The sequence below is a fragment of the Pseudopipra pipra genome, chromosome Z (assembly GCF_036250125.1).
Source record: "Pseudopipra pipra isolate bDixPip1 chromosome Z, bDixPip1.hap1, whole genome shotgun sequence".
NCBI classification, from domain to species: domain Eukaryota; kingdom Metazoa; phylum Chordata; class Aves; order Passeriformes; family Pipridae; genus Pseudopipra; species Pseudopipra pipra.
The window spans coordinates 21,209,249-21,228,966 of NC_087581.1; the positions used below are offsets into that span (position 1 = coordinate 21,209,249).

Here is a 19,718-nt window from a genome sequence, read left to right on the forward strand (position 1 = left end):
TATGCTGTGTGGTTTTGTTTAAATATACAAAATGTTGCAAAATTGAAGTTATCAAAGATATTTCTTTTGTACTACCATATTTATTGTTTGTCATGGTTGTGGTTTTTTCAGACAATAATCATTCTTCGGTCTGAAATACCTTTCCTATGTTCCGGCCTATTTCTGGGACAGCTGTTACTGATGACAGGATGTGTGAATAGCAGTTCTTCTACAATTTGTAAAAATGCACAATAATTTGTCCTTTGCAAGCATTCAGTTTGAGTGGGATGCCTTGTAGATTACACCTAAACATTGATATGAGTAAGAAATATTATTTTATGAGTAAGAAATACTTTCAGAAATGCAAGGCCATGCATACTGTATTAATACTACATTTGTACTGGAGAAAATGGATCACCTTTACTAATGTAAGAAGGTAGAAGGCTTTCAGATTAATGAAGTAGGAATCATTCAGGTAGTTCTTACACTTTTTAAAGATTCCATAGAAAATTTGGAGCTGATATGTATATATCAATCTATGTTGTAGCACTTGGTTGATTCTGTGTAATTTCTCTTTTCCTAGCACAAAGGATGATCATTTCAATGTTAGCATTCAACCCCCTGTTGGAGAACTACTCTTGCCTGTCACTATGTCAGAGAAAGACTTTAAGAAGGAGCAAGGTGAGCAATATTTCAGCAGCGTCACTGAATATGTTTGGGAAGAGGGCTGTATGCCTTTCAGTTTCCAAGCGTACAGCAAGTGCTTCCAGTTGTAGGTGGTCATATTAGTCACTCTGATACTAATAAGCAGTTTAAAAATATCTTATAAAGAATGTGCAATGAAATTTGACAACTTTTCAGTGGGCCTTTAAAAAACACAAAGCCCACCCTTTACCCTGAAACAGTCTTCTGACTGAAAATGTTTTGGCTTCCTATCATGGAATGTGAATGTCTTTCCTACCAACAGTAAAGCAGAAAATTGGAACGCCAGCTCAAGGAAATAACCCAAATATATGTTGATATTGTGTCCATTTTTACTAGTCTTTATTCCAAGGTTGATTTTAAATACTACTAGCGTACCTGTTCCTCAGGTACTTTGAAGATTATTTTAATATATTCACTTTCAAACGCTTCATATTAAAAAAATATTCTTATTGGACTACTGTTTTGGAAAGGTGACATGGTTTTTATACTTCTGCATTCTTCTGATATTGTGTCTTTAAAGAATGTAAGTTTCTGATGCTAGTCCAAACAAAAACCTCCTTAACAGCTTTTAGTGACTTGACTATTTTATGCAAAATAATTAGAGAAAATTGTGCTTAGGTTTGACCATGTGTTAAATGGAATAGTCAATACTGCTACCCTTAATTTGTATATGATTCTTGGATATTTTAAAGTATAAATGGTTACATTTTGGATGCATTTAAATGTAGTAGTGTTTACTCATCTATCTCAATGTATGAGGATTTACATGTGTAAATCTCTTCACACTGAGATGAGAATATACCCATGGGATCCTATCTCATTGCTGTGTAAGGCTCAGAAACTCTGTATATCCATCAAGCAGTCAAGAACACCTATGAGTAATGTTATGAATTATTAGTTATTGCTGTTGAGCATTTCTTGCTTTTGTATTTTTGAGTTATTAAGAAAGTAGTTTAAATATTGCCTGGATGATTTACAGTTAAGCTTATGGCTGCAGCGAAAAGTTAGGATTGTGCTTTGTTTTCATAACCAATTGATGCTTATTTGCTGTTCTTACCCTTTGCTGGCTAAAGCCTGCCTCTCTGCTTTATACCTGCTCAGCAAATGAAGGTGAGTGATTGAACGAGGCTGTGGCACATTTATTTTTAACTGTTCCCTTCTAAAAATTGCAGCTGAAGTTGTAGTGAAAAGAAGGCAGGTTACTGTGCTTCTTCCCCCTCTTTTTTTATATTTGCTTGCTTTGTGATATTTTGATAGAGTTTTTGTATGCTTTACTGTGACTGAGGGCTTTTTTTCCTCCTGACTAGCCATACAGAACCATGAGCACATAGAAGAAGTGTACTTGGAGAATAGCTGTGGTCCTCTGTGGAGTTGTTGCCAAAATTCCTTTTTCTTCTGCCATTTTACTTCTATGGTTGTTGATTATTTGTCTGAATAAATCTGGCAGCTGTTTGCTATGTTTAATAGAGCAGAAAGGCTACTCTGAATAAAGCTATTTGAAAATTTGTTTATATGAAGTATTTGTAAATCCATGAAGGTCTCTTGGCATTTCTATATTGCTCGCCCTGTCTTCCTGAATTCATTCTTTGATGCAGGACTTTGCAGGCTGGCAAGTTTACCACAGGTTTAAAAACCTTTTCTGTTGCATCTTTTTTCTTATAGATATCATCTGTATCAGAATATTCTTGGTAATAGAGGTCTCAATTCTACATTTTGCATAAGTATGTATTACAAGGATCTAAGAACTTCTAGCATTTGGGAAGAATTACTTTGTGTTCTTGTAAATGAAAAATCCAAATTACAGTAATAAATGCAGGGCAATTTAGAAGTTCGTATATGTTATTCTATTTTGTGTATAATTTCAATTTGTCTGTATTCTCCTAATGAATCTGATTTATAGAACTTGTTTTTCACTTTTCATGCTTTTTCTTTTCCCTTTTTTTTTTTTTTTTGTTTGGTTTTGGACATAAGATGTTTCAAGTCCTGTACCTGGAGGTTATTTTATTTGCAACCAAAACAAATAGGTAAAAAATAGTGAATGAGTGAGAAGAATATTAGAAATGTAAGATAACATTGGGAAGAATGAGAATACGTATGGGTTATAAGGATTTTTACATCTAAATTGCACGTGTAACCTAATAAGAATGCTAAAGCAGAAATAGCTGGTATTATACTACTGTGTAGAAGACAATATTCATTGCTACACATCTTTACTCAATTACACTCTGCTGTTTTGCATTGTCTGTTACATTTGTATATGTCCATTTTCTTCCCAATGGCATAAGGAGAGGGGAACAGACAGGTTATTGAATATTCATTGCTGTGAAGGTTATCTAGTGATAGCAGCAGAACCTCAAAAGCCATTTTTATCCACATGCTGTGTAGGATATGCTTAGCCTTGCTACACTGCCTTCCCTTTCCTTTCCTCCGGAGCTGGGGAATCCTCTGGTGAGGTAATTCCCCTGAGCATCGGCTTAGTTGGTGGTTGTCGTTGTGACTGACAATTTGGAATGAGTGGGTAAAAATGGTATTGCCAAACACTCTTTGCCTTCCTGCTTAAATATTTTTACTGATCCTTCAGGCCTCAGGATTTTATACTTCTTTTATATCACATCCCCATGAAAAGCCAAGTTTCTATAGAAAAAATTCTGCATGAGTGAAACATGTACCGTTGGGAACTCTCAGTTCAGAATAGGACTGGTCTGGTAGCTAATATTCCTTGTTACCTATCACTGTAATTTTTCCAATTTAATTTCCGTTTATTATTTAAAATATGTACAGTTATTTCATTGTACCAGGTAGTTAACCCAGACTAAGTGTGCTTTGTGCTCTGACTAGAATTTTCTTAGATCCTCTTGTTTCAAGCAATATTAAAGCAATATTAAAGGTGTCCTGTGATTGTTTTAGCTGGATATTAATCAGAATTTTTATGAAGGTGCTTTTTAAATAGGCAGTTAAAACTGATTTAAGTATTAAGATTTTTTTTGCCAAGAGACATGGTTTGAAATAATTTTGTCAACTTTTTTTTAGAAGTGTATATCTGAATCACATTAAAAAAACAAACAAACAAAAACCCAACAAACCCCAATTTTGGTTATGTAAACAGATAGTTTACGTAATTTTATTAAAATTAGATATATACAATTTGTTTTCTTAATAAGCAAGATGCTAATTCTTTAAATGGCTGGACGTTTACTATTTTCTGGCCATTGACTACCCCAAGCAATCATATTTGATGCTCCTTAATTAGAGCACCCTTTTTTTTTCCAGGTTCTTTTCCACCTCAGCAATCGAGACAATACATTTGCTTACCACGCTGCTCTCCTAAGTGTTCTTTTGCATGTAAATTAATCTTGATTCAGTTTACACTGTCATGCTGAGTGGTACAAATTGCCTATAACAATAAAACAGCATGAGTTAAAAATAAAGGGGGGTGAAAAAGCAGATTGAATGTGTGCCTTACTTGATAGGATGTTACTTTGCTTTATGCCAATACATTAGTCAACGATAATGAATCTTCTGTTCTGAAAAGCATGGTTTAGTTGATTTTTTTAATTTTACTTCAATGGAGCAGTACCTTGTCTTTTATAGAACAAGTTAGACAAACCATTAATGACAAGAGTGTTAAGGTTAAATATGAAGCAATGCATTCACTTCTCTGAGTGCTATCCATCTTTCCATTTACAGGAGCTTGACAAAAGTACTGGCTTTGTACAACATTTCCTTTAATTACATGCTGCGGGAAACAGGCTTTTAACATAAACATAGTTGCATTCATTTATTCAGCATTTGCTCTTCAATAGAGCTTAATGGAGAAGGTTTAAATCCTAAATAAGTACACACATCTCTCAGCAGTGTTATGTCAGTCCCTGTGCTCTGTTTAAAAGCAGCTTTAGTCTGCATATGTAGTTTTTAAAGCTTTTGCCTAATAGTTAAACAATTCAAAACAGAATGTTCTGTTCCCTTGATAAATCTGATCACTACAGAAGTTGCATGCTTATTTTTGTTCTCTTCAGAAATATCCTGTTATTTACTTTTGAGCTATTCCATTTTTACTTCGGTATTTCTTATTTTGTGACAGCCTCACATTGAGGGGCATTAAAATGTAGGATTTATTGTTTTAATTGCTCTATTAAGCATCTTGGTACTATTTGCTCTGGGTTAGAACTGTGTGTGCAGCCCTAAAACATTATGGCCTTTTGAGACTTTCCCATTGTTTTCATTGTTAATGTTGTGGATTTCAGATGCTTCATGTTTCTGCCTGAAGTACTGTGCTCCTTTGTTTGCATTTTCAGCTTCTGAACATACTGTAAAAAGGCACACATAGTGTTAAATTGTACTTACTGTTGTGTTTTAATCAACGTGAGCATCCAGCAAATCGTTCTTCTGAACAATGGATATTGATAGAACAGAAAAGTGGGGGTTTTGTTAAAATGTCCTTGAATTACGTATCTTTCTTTACTTTTTCTTTGTCATAAGTTTGGATATAATCTTAACATTTCTATTGCATTTTGTAATGATATTCAAATTATTTAACTCAAATACTTTATCATGACATTTTTGAGAGCTGGATACTAACTGAATTTCCCAGTTTCTAATGTGATGACTTAACCTTAAAGAACTAAATTGAACCAGTTACTACTATCTGAATTTCAATATCATTTTTAGCAACTGGATAAATTAAATGCAATGGTTTTATGATTGAAAGATCAAAAAGTGTCTTTGTGTATGGTCTTACTTAAGCTGAACTTTTCCAAATCAGCCTTACGCAATATTTAATTTCTGTGCTTACACTGTTCTTTTAAGTTAAGCTTTTCAAGAAGAGGAACTACCTTGGTTTCACAGTTGCAGTAGCATCACATATATGATTGCCAGTTATTAGTAGTTTGTTTCTAATAATGGGCTATTGCAAGTAATACATTAAACTAATGATGTGAGTTCTTATAAAATTGTTAAATTGTTTTCTCAATAAATGATTTAACTTTTAATGCAAATATGGTTTTTGTTTAGATGTCTCTTATTTTGGTTTTATGCTTAATAAGCAAGTAAATTTTAAACTATCTGTAATTAAATACTTAATGTTTCAGGAATGCTGACAGGAATGAATGAGACATCTGCTACAATAGCTGTTGCTCCACAGAACTCTACTAGACTTGTAATAATTGAGAGGGTAATGAAAGCAGCAAATCTGGGTGTAGTCTCTTCTGGTCAAGATAACATACACAGGTAAGATTACATGTTATTCAAAGTAGCAACATCTTTTAATATGAATGTTAGTTCCAAATTAATCAATATTTGATTATATTAGGGAAAATTTTATTATCTGCACCTTTAACAGAGAAGGTACCCAATTATACTGTAATATATAATCCTAAGCAGATATTAACTTGAGCCTAAGTACTCTGCAGCTCTTTAATTTGAATGGATATAGAACAATCAAACGTCTAGACTTTAATATACACAGTTAAGGGAAATTGTTCTTTCCTGGTTTTGTTTCAAAGGGAAAAGGTAGCCTTTTAAAGCACAGTACTTTCAAGAGCTTTTTTTTTTATATTGTAATTTTTATTTTTGTTTCTGATAGTAAACAGGTATATCATCTGTGAGATGAACCTGCTCCAGGTTTATCATCTGTGAGAAACAGCTTGTTTTTCCTACATTATTTTTTGACCTTCCGATATATATGCAAGCAAAGCGAGTTACCAGCCAAGAAAGCCATTGGCCCTGTCAAAATTCGTGTTGTTACTTGTAGATGAATCCGTTTCATCCAAGAGCTGTGATACAGAACGTCAGTGGAATTGATACGATTGTTGGTTAATGACAGCTTTTAATGTGATTGACTCAAAATATTTAGTCCTGTGAATTGGTATGGCTTCTTACAGGAACAAACAGGAAAATTGCCATGTGTGGAAAACTGAGTAGACACAAATTACAACAGCCAGATCTAACTGGAAGCTGTTAACCTGGTCTTAGAAAACAAATATATCTCTCTTAACATCTACTAAAACTGTTCGACAGTGTGAATTATCTCTGTAGCCCCTGAATTTTGCTATTTCAATAAGAGCAAAGTATCTTCTTTTAAAGCAAAGAGCAATGTTTTTCTTTGAAATTTTGTTGACTGAGATGGATGTTTGGAATGGTGAGAATCCTGTAGCCTACACAGGACTAATAACCTGATATTTCTCCTTGTTGGATTTAGTCTCTTTTGCATTGCTGGGCATTTTTATTGCATTGCATTAACATTAACCCAGCTGGATTTTCCTATGTATTTGATACGGTCAATGATAAAATCCTGTTTCACCATAAAAACATGGTACAGCTAGTGCGATTGCACTGAAATGATTGTCACTATTGACACCTGCTCCTCCATGAAGGAGTCCTCATTTGTTGCATCCCTGAGGGATCTGTCTATATAGCCTGCGTTCTCAACATCAATTCAAAGACTAGGTGAGAGTGTCAATCAAGAGAGACTGAAGTGTCTGCAGTATAAAGGTGTTCTCCATCTTTACCCGATCTGTCACATGAGACATCACATAGGGATGGATTGTTTTGTTGGCTGAGTCTCAAAAAGACTCCCTAAAATAATAGCTTAGTCCCTAGCTCAGCCACAGGTTTCCTGATTGTAGATAAGTTTCTAATTTGATCTTGTTTTCTTTTGCTCTTTTGGTTTCTTTTAAAGGAGGTTTTCTACAATAGCGACTATAACCAACAGTAAATAAATTGAAGATACATTTCTGTCGGGTACACTCCTTCAGAGATAGTGGTTAAAGGCATATTCTGGTCCAGCTGAAGTACTCAGAGTGCTTTGGAGCATCCTGAAATCTTCTTTGGTTGTTTTTTTAATATTAAAAATAGAATGTATTCAGTCTGCCACAGCAGTTATAGAATACTCTGCATCTATAATGTCCATTAGACCAAAAAAATTCATTTATTACAATATAAATGGCCTACAAGAAATGACCAGCAATGACAAGCATTTAGAAAATAGCCCTTCATTTGCTTCACTGTAAGTAACTGGAGTTCACAGCTACTATAATCATAATTGCACCTAGATTTTACTGAGAACAGAAACAGGAACATTACCTAATTGATACTGTAATGAACCTGTTCATCTCTTAAATAGTAATACTTTATCATTAAAGTAAATCCCAGATTCTGATGAATGAATATTTGAGATAAAATTAGATAATGAATCCTTTCAAAACACTGAAACAAATGACTGAAATGTTTTTTCCTCTATGTATCTAAAATATACATATGTTTGGATTACATGAACTATGCCATGAGAGTAAACAGAAATGGAGTCACTTCTGGCATAAGTCTCATGAGTGCAAGAACTGTGACATGTTTTATTTATGTCATACATACCTCATTTCAGGATAATAAAATAAACAGTCACCTTTTATCTTGACAAAACAGTTAGAGATTCAATAAAATTATGTTGAAAGTGGATTTTTTAATTTTTCTGTAGTATTTTCATTTGTCTTGTTTGTTTTATTGCAAGTCATATTTGGAGAAAAAAATTCTATGCAAGAACTTGTTTTAGCTCATCGGGCTGTTCTGTGAGGAGTATTTCAGTTCACTTCTTGGAAGTGCTTAGTACATACTTTTACACAGAAAAAGTACTGGTTTTAAACTGACATTCTGCACTGTGCAGCATAAATTATATTAACCTTTTAGTTGATCATCCCCAACTTGAGTATTACTACTTAATGATGGCTAATGCCAAGAAATTTTTATTGCCTGGTAATGCAATATACTCATTCAAAATGAAATGGTACAATTTAATACAAGTGCCAGAGTATCTAATGGATATGAACAGGTGTGCGTTTCTTGGTGTTTTTTTTCAATCTAAACATGTTCACATTCATGATGAAGATGTTGTCATGCTGGTGGGACCCAATTACTGCTCCTTAAATTAATAGCCCTATTAGGGTTTTATTTTTGCATCAAGTAAAAACACTTAAATATAATGAAGATTTGAAAGTAAATACTTGAAACAAACATCAACAGAGTAGCATGCAGTCACCAAAGAAAAATGAAATAAGTCATATACATTACCTGTGTTTCAGACCATATCACAGTATAGTAATACCTTCTTACATGCATTTTTTTTTCTCTCTTTACTGTTTGGCTACTAAAGTTTCATACTTACTTGCAATGTAATAATTTAACTGTCAAGTGAGTGTAGAACAAAATACCAGGTAATACAGTTGATAATACTTTAAAGTCTTTTTTTTGACTTGTTTTACTTGAAGTGATATGTGCAAAAGTTTTGAACACAATAGCCAATATATATATCAGAGCACAAAGTGGCAGGTTAATATTCATATATTTGCAAAATAAATTTTGCTGTACCGTTTGATTCCTTACATATAGCTACCTGCTCTTCCATTGAGTTTATACAAGGTATTAGATTACTGGACCTTGGAAGACTACATGCAGTGTGGTCTCATGTTCTTAATAGAATTTTACCACTTTATGTATTGATCTCTCTTGCTTTTGTTGTTAAGTGGTAACATTATTTTGATTTTAAAAGGCTTCTACGAAAAGCAAGCATGTGAAATGCATTTCAGAAGAAAAATTTTCTTGAATAGGAAATATTTCCCCTTAAATATGAAAACTTCAGAAAAAAAAGTGTATGATTTTTCTTAAAATATTTTTTTAAAAGAGTGATTAGGGTAGTTGTTGGAATATACATAGCTCTTTCAATGTTCTGAGAAGCATTGATGTTGATAAAGTGATTTCAAAAGGAGCACCAAACTTTTGTCTTTTGATTCAGGCCACATTTGAGGGCACCATTTGAATATCTGAAGATAAAAACACTGAAAGAAAAGTACTTGTTCCTGCAGGGCATTAAATTCCTCTGAATAACTGCATTTAGGGACCAAGTGCTTTTCAGTTGAAGTATGTCTGCCGTTTGTTGTCAGTGGAGAAAGTCCACCAGGAGTTTTTCCATCTTCAAGATAGGAGGATACATGAAGACATTTATTCCCTCCAAGTTGATTCTTCTATAGACTATCACTAGACCAATCTCCTTGTCTCTACTTGGACAATAACATTGGTTGCTTTATATATTAAAAAAATATTCTAGGCTCTTCTATTTCAAAATGTGATGAGATGAAGGTTCTATTCAACTCAAGATTTTCAGTCATATTCTATTTAACCAACAGAAGCCTTATTTACCCTTCATGCCAGTGTTACTTTCAGGATGTGTTGCTTATTCTTCTTATTATTAGATGAATAGTATTAAAGTCCCTCAGGTCTCTTCCTCCTATATCTATTTTCAGCTCCATAACCTCCTACAAGGATACGTAGTCTTCATTTGCTTCACTTTGAATATAGCAAAAGACAACAGGTGGTGATAGAATGAAAAGGCTAGTTGAAAACTTTGATCTTGGAACGACTTGAATGTTCTTATGATCCTCTAGAAAGTGTCAAAATATTGCCTACTGTTAGATAAGGCTCTATGTGTGAAGGAGAAGTGTTTCAGGCTAAATTTGCTTAAGGAAAAAAACTAGTGGAAATACACATAGAAAGCATTTCTTTCCACTATATACAAAATATGGTGCCAAAGCTTTTTAATGTTTTGGCAGTAGCATATGGCAGAAAAGTCCGTTCAGAGCTGTGATCACAAACTGGATTTACTTCTTCACTCTTTCATTTTGTTTTATACTTCCGTGCTTCCATTCATGTCAGAATATAATGTGTAATGGGCTGGAGAATCAGGCCGTCTTCAACTGTCTACCTCTCTACCTTCCACTTTCCAAAGCATTTCTTAAGTGGTATGCATTGTACTCTAGAATATTATTTCCCTCAATAACTGTAGCTGTACAAAATGATGCAAGGTAGAGCACCTCTTCTGCTTTTTTCATCCTTGAAGAGTGCTTGTACGTTGCCTAACCAGTCAGTGGGATAAAAGTTTGAAGCCATCGGGGTTAGATATGAAGAATGGATTTCAGTCAACTTCAACTTGTTTAATAGTCCATTGAACTAGTGTGTTGCTGCTGTTCTATTTTGGAAGTAATCCACAATTGCAAATAGAAAGCAGTTGGGTTACAAAGTGAGCGTGGAATCATATACATCTCTGTTCTACAGTTCGTCTATAGGATGGCCATAACCATTGACCAGCACTCTGAGACACACAGTAGCATTAATTTCAGTCCTCTAGTTTGACATGGTCAAGTCTCTCATTTCAACAACCCAGTAGGGGACAATCTGAGATTTTGGAGAAAATCAAATCTCTTTCAACACTGAAGCTTTAAGCTTCTTCAGAACAGCCATTTCACACTTTAAAATAGTGATTTTAATCCCTTCTCCATTACAGTCACAAAAGTGGTGATAATAATAGTGATTTCTAGACATCACCAGAACTTGCAGAGTGGGTATTCTCATCTCTTAAGTGTGTTGTCATAGTAGACACCTGAATTAGCAGCAAACAAGCTAGGTTTTAAACAAGAAGCACAAAACAGCACTTCTGCTTGTGTCTGGGGCAGGTCTAACTAGCTGAAGTACAACATTGCATGCAGTGACTGTGCACCTTCTGAGACCTACATTTTTAAGGCCACTTGACTGAACCACATAGATATGCCAGTTTGTTCAGAGCTTGCCGTATGTAGTATACCATTGCTTAATGTACCCATGATCCATCTGATTTTATGAATAAGCAATTATTGAATAAGATGTAAAATATCTTCCACCTGCCTTCTGGAGGCTCGTATTGCAATCCTTTAACAAAATCAGAAATACACTGTGTAAATCATGTAATACGACAGAAAACACACTGCAATGGATGAGCATTGAAATTCTGAAGAACATGAAAGCAACTAGACCAAATGTAGAAACTTGCATAAAATGCTTAAAATACAGAAAACGCAGAAATCCAAGGATCAATACTTGTGTTTCACTAGCCTTTATTTCCCACCCCATGCATCAGCCTGACAGTCTGGTTGTATTCACCCCTTTTTATCATTTTGCAACCTGTCATGTCCCATTTATAGTATATTGGCAGACTGATTCTCAAAGGAAAGAAGGTTTTGTTTACAGACAATTTTGATTATGAGAGAATGTCATGCTTAGTAATCAGTTATCCTCCCCACATCTTTTTAATCCAGCCATATTTAAAGTGGGGAGAAAAGGTGTATGTATGTGCATGTATGTACATACATTTGTATTGAACAAAACCCCATTTAAAGGGGTCCATCTGGAAAATTTCTCTCTGTGTGTTATATTACAGGCAGAAAGTTGGTGATCAGACCCCATGAGCTTAACATAAGTAACGATTGCATCTGCTTCCAGCATGTCAGCTGGAAATGAAAAAACTCGTCTATTGAGGATAAACACCATGTATAAATTTCTGAGAAATATAAATTGTTTATAGTTATTCCACTTGAATCCAAAAATATGTTCTCAGCACCTGACAAACAGGTCTGTAATCCACAAAGCCTTTTTTTAAAGGACTTTTCTGCTCTGTGTGCACACACACCTTTTCAAAGGTTTTTTACTAAGCAGTTAGCCTGTTGGAGAGCTCAAATGAAGTGAAGTGTACCTCTGACAGTAGCTCCTTTGATGCATTTGCGTGGACTGTTCTGCTTCTGTGGATCCTTAGCTGTGGGGCTCAGGTCTTCTTTTTCTGCTCTTCTAGAGAGCTGCAGTGGGTAGCTGAGTAAATAAACTTGTAATAGACATGCAGCCTTGATTTTGCTTTCTAATTTCTCAAGTAGGAATTAATTAGAGAGCTAAATACCCTAGGCAAAACAGTTTCTCTGGTAGTGTTTACCTGTAGGAGACAGAATTTTACGTGGAATAGTATATTCATGTCCACAGTATTTCAGCCTTCATTTTAGCCTAAAGTTGTAAACTTTTAATGTTTTCTTCATTTATGATAGAAGTCATCTAGCTAAAAAAAAAAACAAAAGAAAACCAAACAGAAAACCACCAAACAAAAAACCAACCAACCACCAAAACCCACAAATACAGACAAATAAAAAATAAAATTAAAAAAAACCCAAACAAACAAACAAAAAACAAAACACAAAAAAACAAACCAGCTAGACTAACCATTTATATTTCTTTTGAAACCCAAAACTAAGTCTTTCTAATTAGTCACTATTCTTAGGCTAATATTTTTAGTCCTAAAGAAAGTGAAAACCAAATTTTATAAATATGAAAGTACTCATTCAGTAGTTCCTACTATTACTACTCCTATTATAATTATTTCTTAATTTCTTAGTCAAATCCTAATGTTCCAGAACCTTAAAATTTTCTCTCTGCTAAAAAAATACAGTTACTATATACACTAATACAGTTTTTATGCATTATCATCATATGAAGATTTTGGTTAACTGGTACAAAATACTTTATCAGGAGAATGCATTCACACAAAATCATTTTAATGCCTTTAACATTGTAGCTCTATTATTGTGTTTAAGGAGCTTGCATGAGAATTGCAAAATTTAAGAATAACTTGAAGAAATTAAATTTGGGCTTAACATTAAAAGTATATAAGTGAGTCATGTCAGATACGAGGTTAATAAAAATAGGTTGTTCTAACCGGGCTTATTTGCTGTCCACTAGAGGACAGCACTGCTTTTGTATCTGAATGTTGTAAAGTGATAAATATGTGCAGCATTTTCTTTGAAAAACAAACAGGAACCTTTTGAGCTAGTTATTTAAACAGAAAACGTTTAACATTTAAAAAACTAACTGAGCAGAAGAATATCTTTGATTGTAAAGATCTTTGAGTATGTTTAATCTTTTAATATATTTCTATAAGGTAATCTACTTTCTTGGAATTTAATAATTTTTCTGCAAATTAAAATTTATAGCCTGTTTTCAAAATGGACTGTATGTAATTCTCAAACACTTATCATATTAAATGCCCAATTCTGTAAGAAAAAAAAATATCCTATATGAGAAAACAAAATAAATTGAGTATTACAATTAGAATACTGTAGGCGTGAGGACCAAATCTTTTGATTGAAGCTTTTATCTCACAGATTTTGTGGAGGAGATATAAATAGTGGCATATAAAAAATGCTGAAATGTTTTAACTAAAGGTAAATTTGGAGGATGATAAAAAGTTCATGCAGCATCTTTTTGAACATGTGGAGTAGTGCTCTGTATGGGACAGTAAGATCAGATGACTCACTTTTATTTCTGCCTTTTTGTTGAGGTACAGTGCAACTGCTTAGTGGCAGCTGAGAACAGACTCAAAATCTATTTTGGCAATAGAAATAAACATGGTAAAAATAGAGTATGCATTTGATTGCAATTTATTTTACAATTTAATTATTTTATTATACCCAAAAAATAGATAATGTTGGAAATAAGTACATTATGATAATGAATTAGGTATTTTGAACAATTTATTCATAGATAGTGTTAAAATAGCATGAAGTGTAGTGGAAAAAAGAAAATATCAAATTATAATATGATTTTTAAGGTAAATATTAATAAAATTTTATTATTAATAACCAATGTTAAAATCACAAGATTAGGATAAGGATCCTTCTTTTGGTGAATATATTTCTCTTTAAGTTTTACTATTAAGCTTACACTATCCCCAGGTCAGAACTAATACCCAAATACTTATTTTCCGTGTTTTAAGACTTACTCAGGGAATGAATACAAGTAATTAGTAATTTAGCCAATTTTTAGATAAATGTTATTAAGTCAAACCTTTACATAGCCGAGCAAGAGAAAGATTCAGGTATTTACTATAAATGTAAATATCTTTGTTGTCCAGTTGACACACTGGAAGGTACTTGATAGTTACTCATTTTTATATGTACAAATTGAAGACTAATTCACAGCAGTATGTTTTTCCCCTTTGAATATATTCATTGCATAACTTGATTACACATTTGTCAGCTTTGGACTAATTATTTTTCTACAGCTAGGGCAGGGTATTGCATCTTCTGATTGTCTTCCTTACTAATAGGATTCTGTCTGCTTCAGCAGGCAGTAATTGAAGGCTTCATGTACAAGATTTAAAGAAAGGGTGGAGGGAAAAAAAAAGTTTTAGCCTCCATGTGCTGTTGTCAGTGTTTCTGGTAAGCACTAGAACAGAAAAAAGAAAATTTAGCTTGAATAGGAAAGTCAAAGAGGAAAAAAAGCACTGGACAGGAGAGAGTGTATGTTTTAATGCTGTTGAATTATGCGTAACAAACCCTGCTCTGCTGTAGATATCCTGATAGTGAGTGTTCAGGTGTAAATTTACTTTCTCAAATGTTAAATTTTAAAGAGCAGATTTTAAGTGAGTTATTCTGTTGCTGTATATTCACTGCCATGAAATTTTCATAACCTTTCCCCATAAAAATGTATCTCCTGTATAGTGTAGCTATCTTCTGTCTACAAGTAAAGAGAAAATAACTGCTAGTCTGTATTTAGGCTAGTCATCATTACAAAGTCAGTGGCAAATTCTGTCATACTGTAGTATCTGATACTCTGTGTTAGCCGTTTATGTCAACTATAAATCAATTTTTTTCTGTGTGATTATCGTGAAGGAATTTTGTTTTCATGGAAAATGACTAAAAGTATGTTCTTGATTTTTAACTCTTGAAAGACCAAATTACTTTCTAGAAATATACAGTACTTTATTGTTGTTGATTAAGAATTTGATTCGTAATACATATTTCCTTAGCTACTGACAGGTACGATGTTTATGTAAAAATGATATATGAACTGCTCTTTTTTTGCATGTCCCATATGCTCAGAATATTTAACATTCTTTTTAAAGAAAAAAATACCTATAAACATTCAGAGTATGCAAATATATCTCACATTGTTGTGTTTCTAATCCGTCTTGATTTTTGTAAATGGGAAAAATATTAACAGCTGCAAATCTTCCTTAAATGATGTAAAATCAGGTTTAGAATTAATGTTATCAGAGAAAGAAAAACTGCAACAGCAGAAAACTGCTAGCAGAAACAGCCATCTTGAAACTATTAGTAAATATTTGGTTCTGTTTTCTGCATGGTATTCCATTTACTTTCTTTTTTTTTTTCATATTCACTGATGCATCCTTCGTTGCAACAGAACCATGCTCATAATAGTGTCTTATGTTAAGAGTTGTCCATAAGACAAATTCTTTCTTTTGGGCCTGCAACCAATCAATTTGCATTCTAGATTTAAATGTACTACAGTGCAGTTTCCAAGGCTTATTTCAGTCTATGATTTCTGGTTGGTTTATTATTTTCTTGGATGGGGTTTTTTGGGGGGAGGGGGATTGCTTTGAGGTTTTTTGTTTGGTTTTGTGGGGGTTTTTGAATTCAAATTCTAACCTTTAAGGCAGTATCAACTTTCAGAAAAAGTGGAAAATAATTACTGACCTTGTGGGGAAAATAAAAGTTTCTCACAAAGAGTAAAGACACATTATTAGTGATTAATTTTTGCTCCTGAGAAATTTTTTTAATGGCTGTCTGGTCTAAGTATCTAGTTGAGCACAACACACATTTTGGAAAATCCATGTGGGTTTATGATAAGAATAAGCATGGAAATGTAATAACGTGTACTTAGTTGAAAAAACAGCTATTAACCAAATCCTTCAATGACAGTGTATTTAAAAAATTGACAAATCAGTTTTACTGCTTGTGGCTTGTAATCAAAATCCGACTGCTTCATCCTGTTATAACTGTATTCAGTTTTAAGATCACATAAGTAATCTTTAGAGACATAATTCTCTTTAGAAAATAGATTATGTTCCCTATTTTAAGGAACAGATTTTGGTTTCCAATGTTCAAAAGCAGCTGTAAACACACAGTGTGGTTCTTCTTCTATACATGCTTTTTTGATGGTGAAATAAGTCATCCTGTTGTGTTCCAATTCTTTTTTCACCAAGTGATTCCAGATCGGTGACCATTAATAGAAACTGATTAGCCACTGCTAGTTATGGGTATTAATACTTTGTGTAAAATTATCTGAGTATCAAACCCTTTGCGTCTTGCAGACCACATACAAACTCATATTTTATTGATTTTACATATTTTGTTCAGGGGTATGGAAAAGTGCTATTGATCCCCTATACAATTTCACAAATTCACATGTAAAAATATCAGCACAAAACTCATCTCTGATGCTTTGGACCACCTTGGCTTTCGCAGAACGCTGACTTTGTATCACTTTCAGCCTTTGCTAAAAGAGGGTAAAATCAAGCCTCGGGGCTATGAAGCACAGCAGGAGTGCCAACTACCAACCTATTTATGTGCATACTCAGAGATAATCTGCTTCTGTGTTGTCCCAAGACACAACTGTTAAGTAAATAAAGTGACTAATAAGACTATTGTTTCTATAATTATCCCCCTGTCGAAGTCAACAAGAGAAATAGTCATCTTCTACATTGCAACATAAATAGATGAAATCATTGATACAACTAGCTAAGTAGGTAATTTTTGTAGTAGTAATGTTGTTTTATAACCTCCTATTAAAGGGAGAGGTCTTTGAATGTATCTGTAATCCAGACAAAAGAAATAGATTGACCTGTGATGGGTGACATTAGAAAAGTGCCCCATGTTTCCTTAATTAGTATAATGTGTTATGAGATTTTGATATGCTTAGTTTAAAAAGAAAAAAAGACAGAAATTACTTCTCGTTTAAAGAGAACCTGCTTCCTGCTTAAGTGGCTAATATTTTAATTAAGTCTGGAGTGAAGTTTTTTGAGTATCTCCTGATAAACTCCCTTCTTTATGTTGATGGTAATTAAACAGATCCCCAAGGGCTTGGGTAGGCGCTTTGCAAGGCCCATGCTAATTGTCAGACAGGAGACACTGACCAGTTGGTTTGCTCTTGAATAGCCCACAGCATGCTGTCAGCCCAGCAGTTTGATTTTGCTGTATTGTGAGCTGTTGTCAAGGCTAACTGTGTCCTATTGTGGCTGAAGATGTTGCGCAAATTGAGGCAGATGGCTCTGATTCAGACACGTGTCATTCAGAAAGAGAAGAGGAGATTGGCCCTGCAAAGTGGGGTCAGACTGGGTCACAGACCTGCTCTACACTTGTTAGTGTTTTCAAAAGCCCGTGTGCAGCAACTTTGTTGTTGTGAAGTAACCGAGGTGGGGGGGTAGGAAAGGCATGGTGTGCTTCTGGTGGAAAATGGAAAGATGGAAGCTGTTGCCATCATCTTGCTTCCTGTCTCTTGGGCCTGGCTGTGCACACAGAATGAATTAACAGGATTGACAGAAGTTCATTGTGCCTAAAATGGCTTTTCAGTCAATTGTGGTGCTTAAAAGGCTAGTTTTGCTTTTAATTCCGTGTAATTAGTGGGTTCTTCATGTCTTGGAATTTAGTCATGGTACATAAGTCCTAACTTTTGTCTGTGATTGGTTGTTGTTTTTTTATTTATTTCCTTTGTAGAATTTTTAATAATTATAAAATATCTGGAAATATTGGTCACATTTTTATGATTACATATTCTGGAGATAAATTCACAGATGGAGTGATTCAGTGTCTTGCTGTTACTATAATTTCAAAATTATTGGTTTGGATGTTTATAATTTTGACCAGTTTTAGTTTGAATTAATTTCTGATTGCAGGAGGAGACACTTTTCAGAAAGTGCAACAGTTTGGCTTTTTCTGAGAGTTCTGCTATATTTAGCATAGTTGTATTGAGTTGTATTCTCTTTGAGGCACCAAATGATGGAAATGCATGGAAAACTGTACAGCTGAATAGAGGTTGCCAATGGGCACAAATACTGTAGATGAACTGTAGAATCAGAATTTACATTAAAAGAAAATTATTTAAATAGAATTTAGTTTGTACTGCTAAATACAAAATATTGTATGATACTTTTCTTCTTCAATGCAAAAATATTTACACAACGCTGCACAAGTTATGTCTGAAGAATTTATGGGGGTTTTTGTGGTTTATCCCCTGAAATACATCAATGAATTTGGAAGTATATTATTCTATTTGAGCTCATTTAACTTTAGCAGAAATAAATATTAGCAATCTTTGACCTTAAGATCCTTAATGATTTTTTTTTTATTTTTATTTTTCCTTACCCCTCCAGGTTTGCAGCTAAGACTGTGCACAGTGGGTCACTGATGCTAGTCACAGTGGAGCTGAAGGAGAGCTCTACAGCACAGCTCGTCATAAACACCGAGAAAACTGTGATTGGTTCTGTTCTGCTGCGGGAGCTGAAGCCTGTCCTGTCCCAGGGGTAACCTGCTTACATCTGGACTTCAGAATCTGGCACAGAACAAAAGTGCCTGGCATCCACTACTGCTGCCTTTCATTTATAATAATAGCCCTTCCATCTGGCAGTGGGGGAAGAATACACTCTTGACATTCTTGTCTTCTGCTTTAGAATGCTAGTGTGTATCTATCATGTATGCAAGTCCTTTCCTTTTTTTTTGCTTGCTAACCAAAGAACATGTATTTTACTGTCCGTTATCTGTACTTTTAAAGGTATTTCCCATTTGTTCTACTCTAGTTCTTCCCTCTCTGTTCCCTTCCCCCACTACCTTTCTTCGCCATCAGTTCCCCCCCCCCCCCCAAAGTGCACAAATATTAGATAATAAAGTTCAAGGGAAATCACACGGCTTGAAAACTGAGTTCAAATGGCAGGTAGGTTCCCGCAACAAGTTTGTGATTCAGAGAGGTTTTGTTACAGAAATGTAAAAATTCAGTAAGAACAGTAAAATGGTGTTTTCTTTCTAGAAATGCTTGTGAACCTGAACTCCTCTGTTAAGAACACTGTTCCTGCTTACTGTCTGTTTCTCAAATATTTTGTTAAGATGCAAATAAAGTAGTGCTATGTGCAGAGGCTCCCTTGTCTTGTTTTGGTAGAGAACTGATAACAGATATTGCCAGTATTATGTATACCAGGTTAACTAAAGTCGATGCAAATAAGAGTGGACACTACATACACATCAGCAAACAACTCTTATGGAGGCAGCCAGTTTTTGTGCTCCTGTGGTAGTTTTCTGCATGCAGATAGTATTAAACTAAATACTGATTATTAGACTATTGTGGCAAATACTGTCATCTAGTTTAATAAATAATTCAGATCTTTGCTTCACATTTCTTTTTTGAACTAG

The 19,718-nt window shown here is 34.2% G+C and overlaps 1 protein-coding gene across 6 annotated transcripts in view; it reads left to right on the top strand.

The window, feature by feature from the left end:
• AP3B1 (adaptor related protein complex 3 subunit beta 1) overlaps positions 1-19,443 on the top strand; it is a 149,203-nt gene extending 129,760 nt beyond the window's left edge. For 5 of the 6 annotated variants that reach the window (XM_064642434.1, XM_064642435.1, XM_064642436.1 and 2 more), the window contains 3 exons: positions 563-660; positions 5,772-5,910; positions 18,689-19,443. In XM_064642434.1, coding sequence (XP_064498504.1) covers positions 563-660; positions 5,772-5,910; positions 18,689-18,842 — 391 coding nt within the window. In that variant the 3' untranslated portion in view covers positions 18,843-19,443. Of the gene's footprint in view, positions 1-562; positions 661-1,757; positions 1,795-5,771; positions 5,911-18,688 lie in introns of those variants that run through there. The other variant, XM_064642437.1, reaches the window with a different exon arrangement.
• Positions 19,444-19,718: the final 275 nt, after the last annotated feature.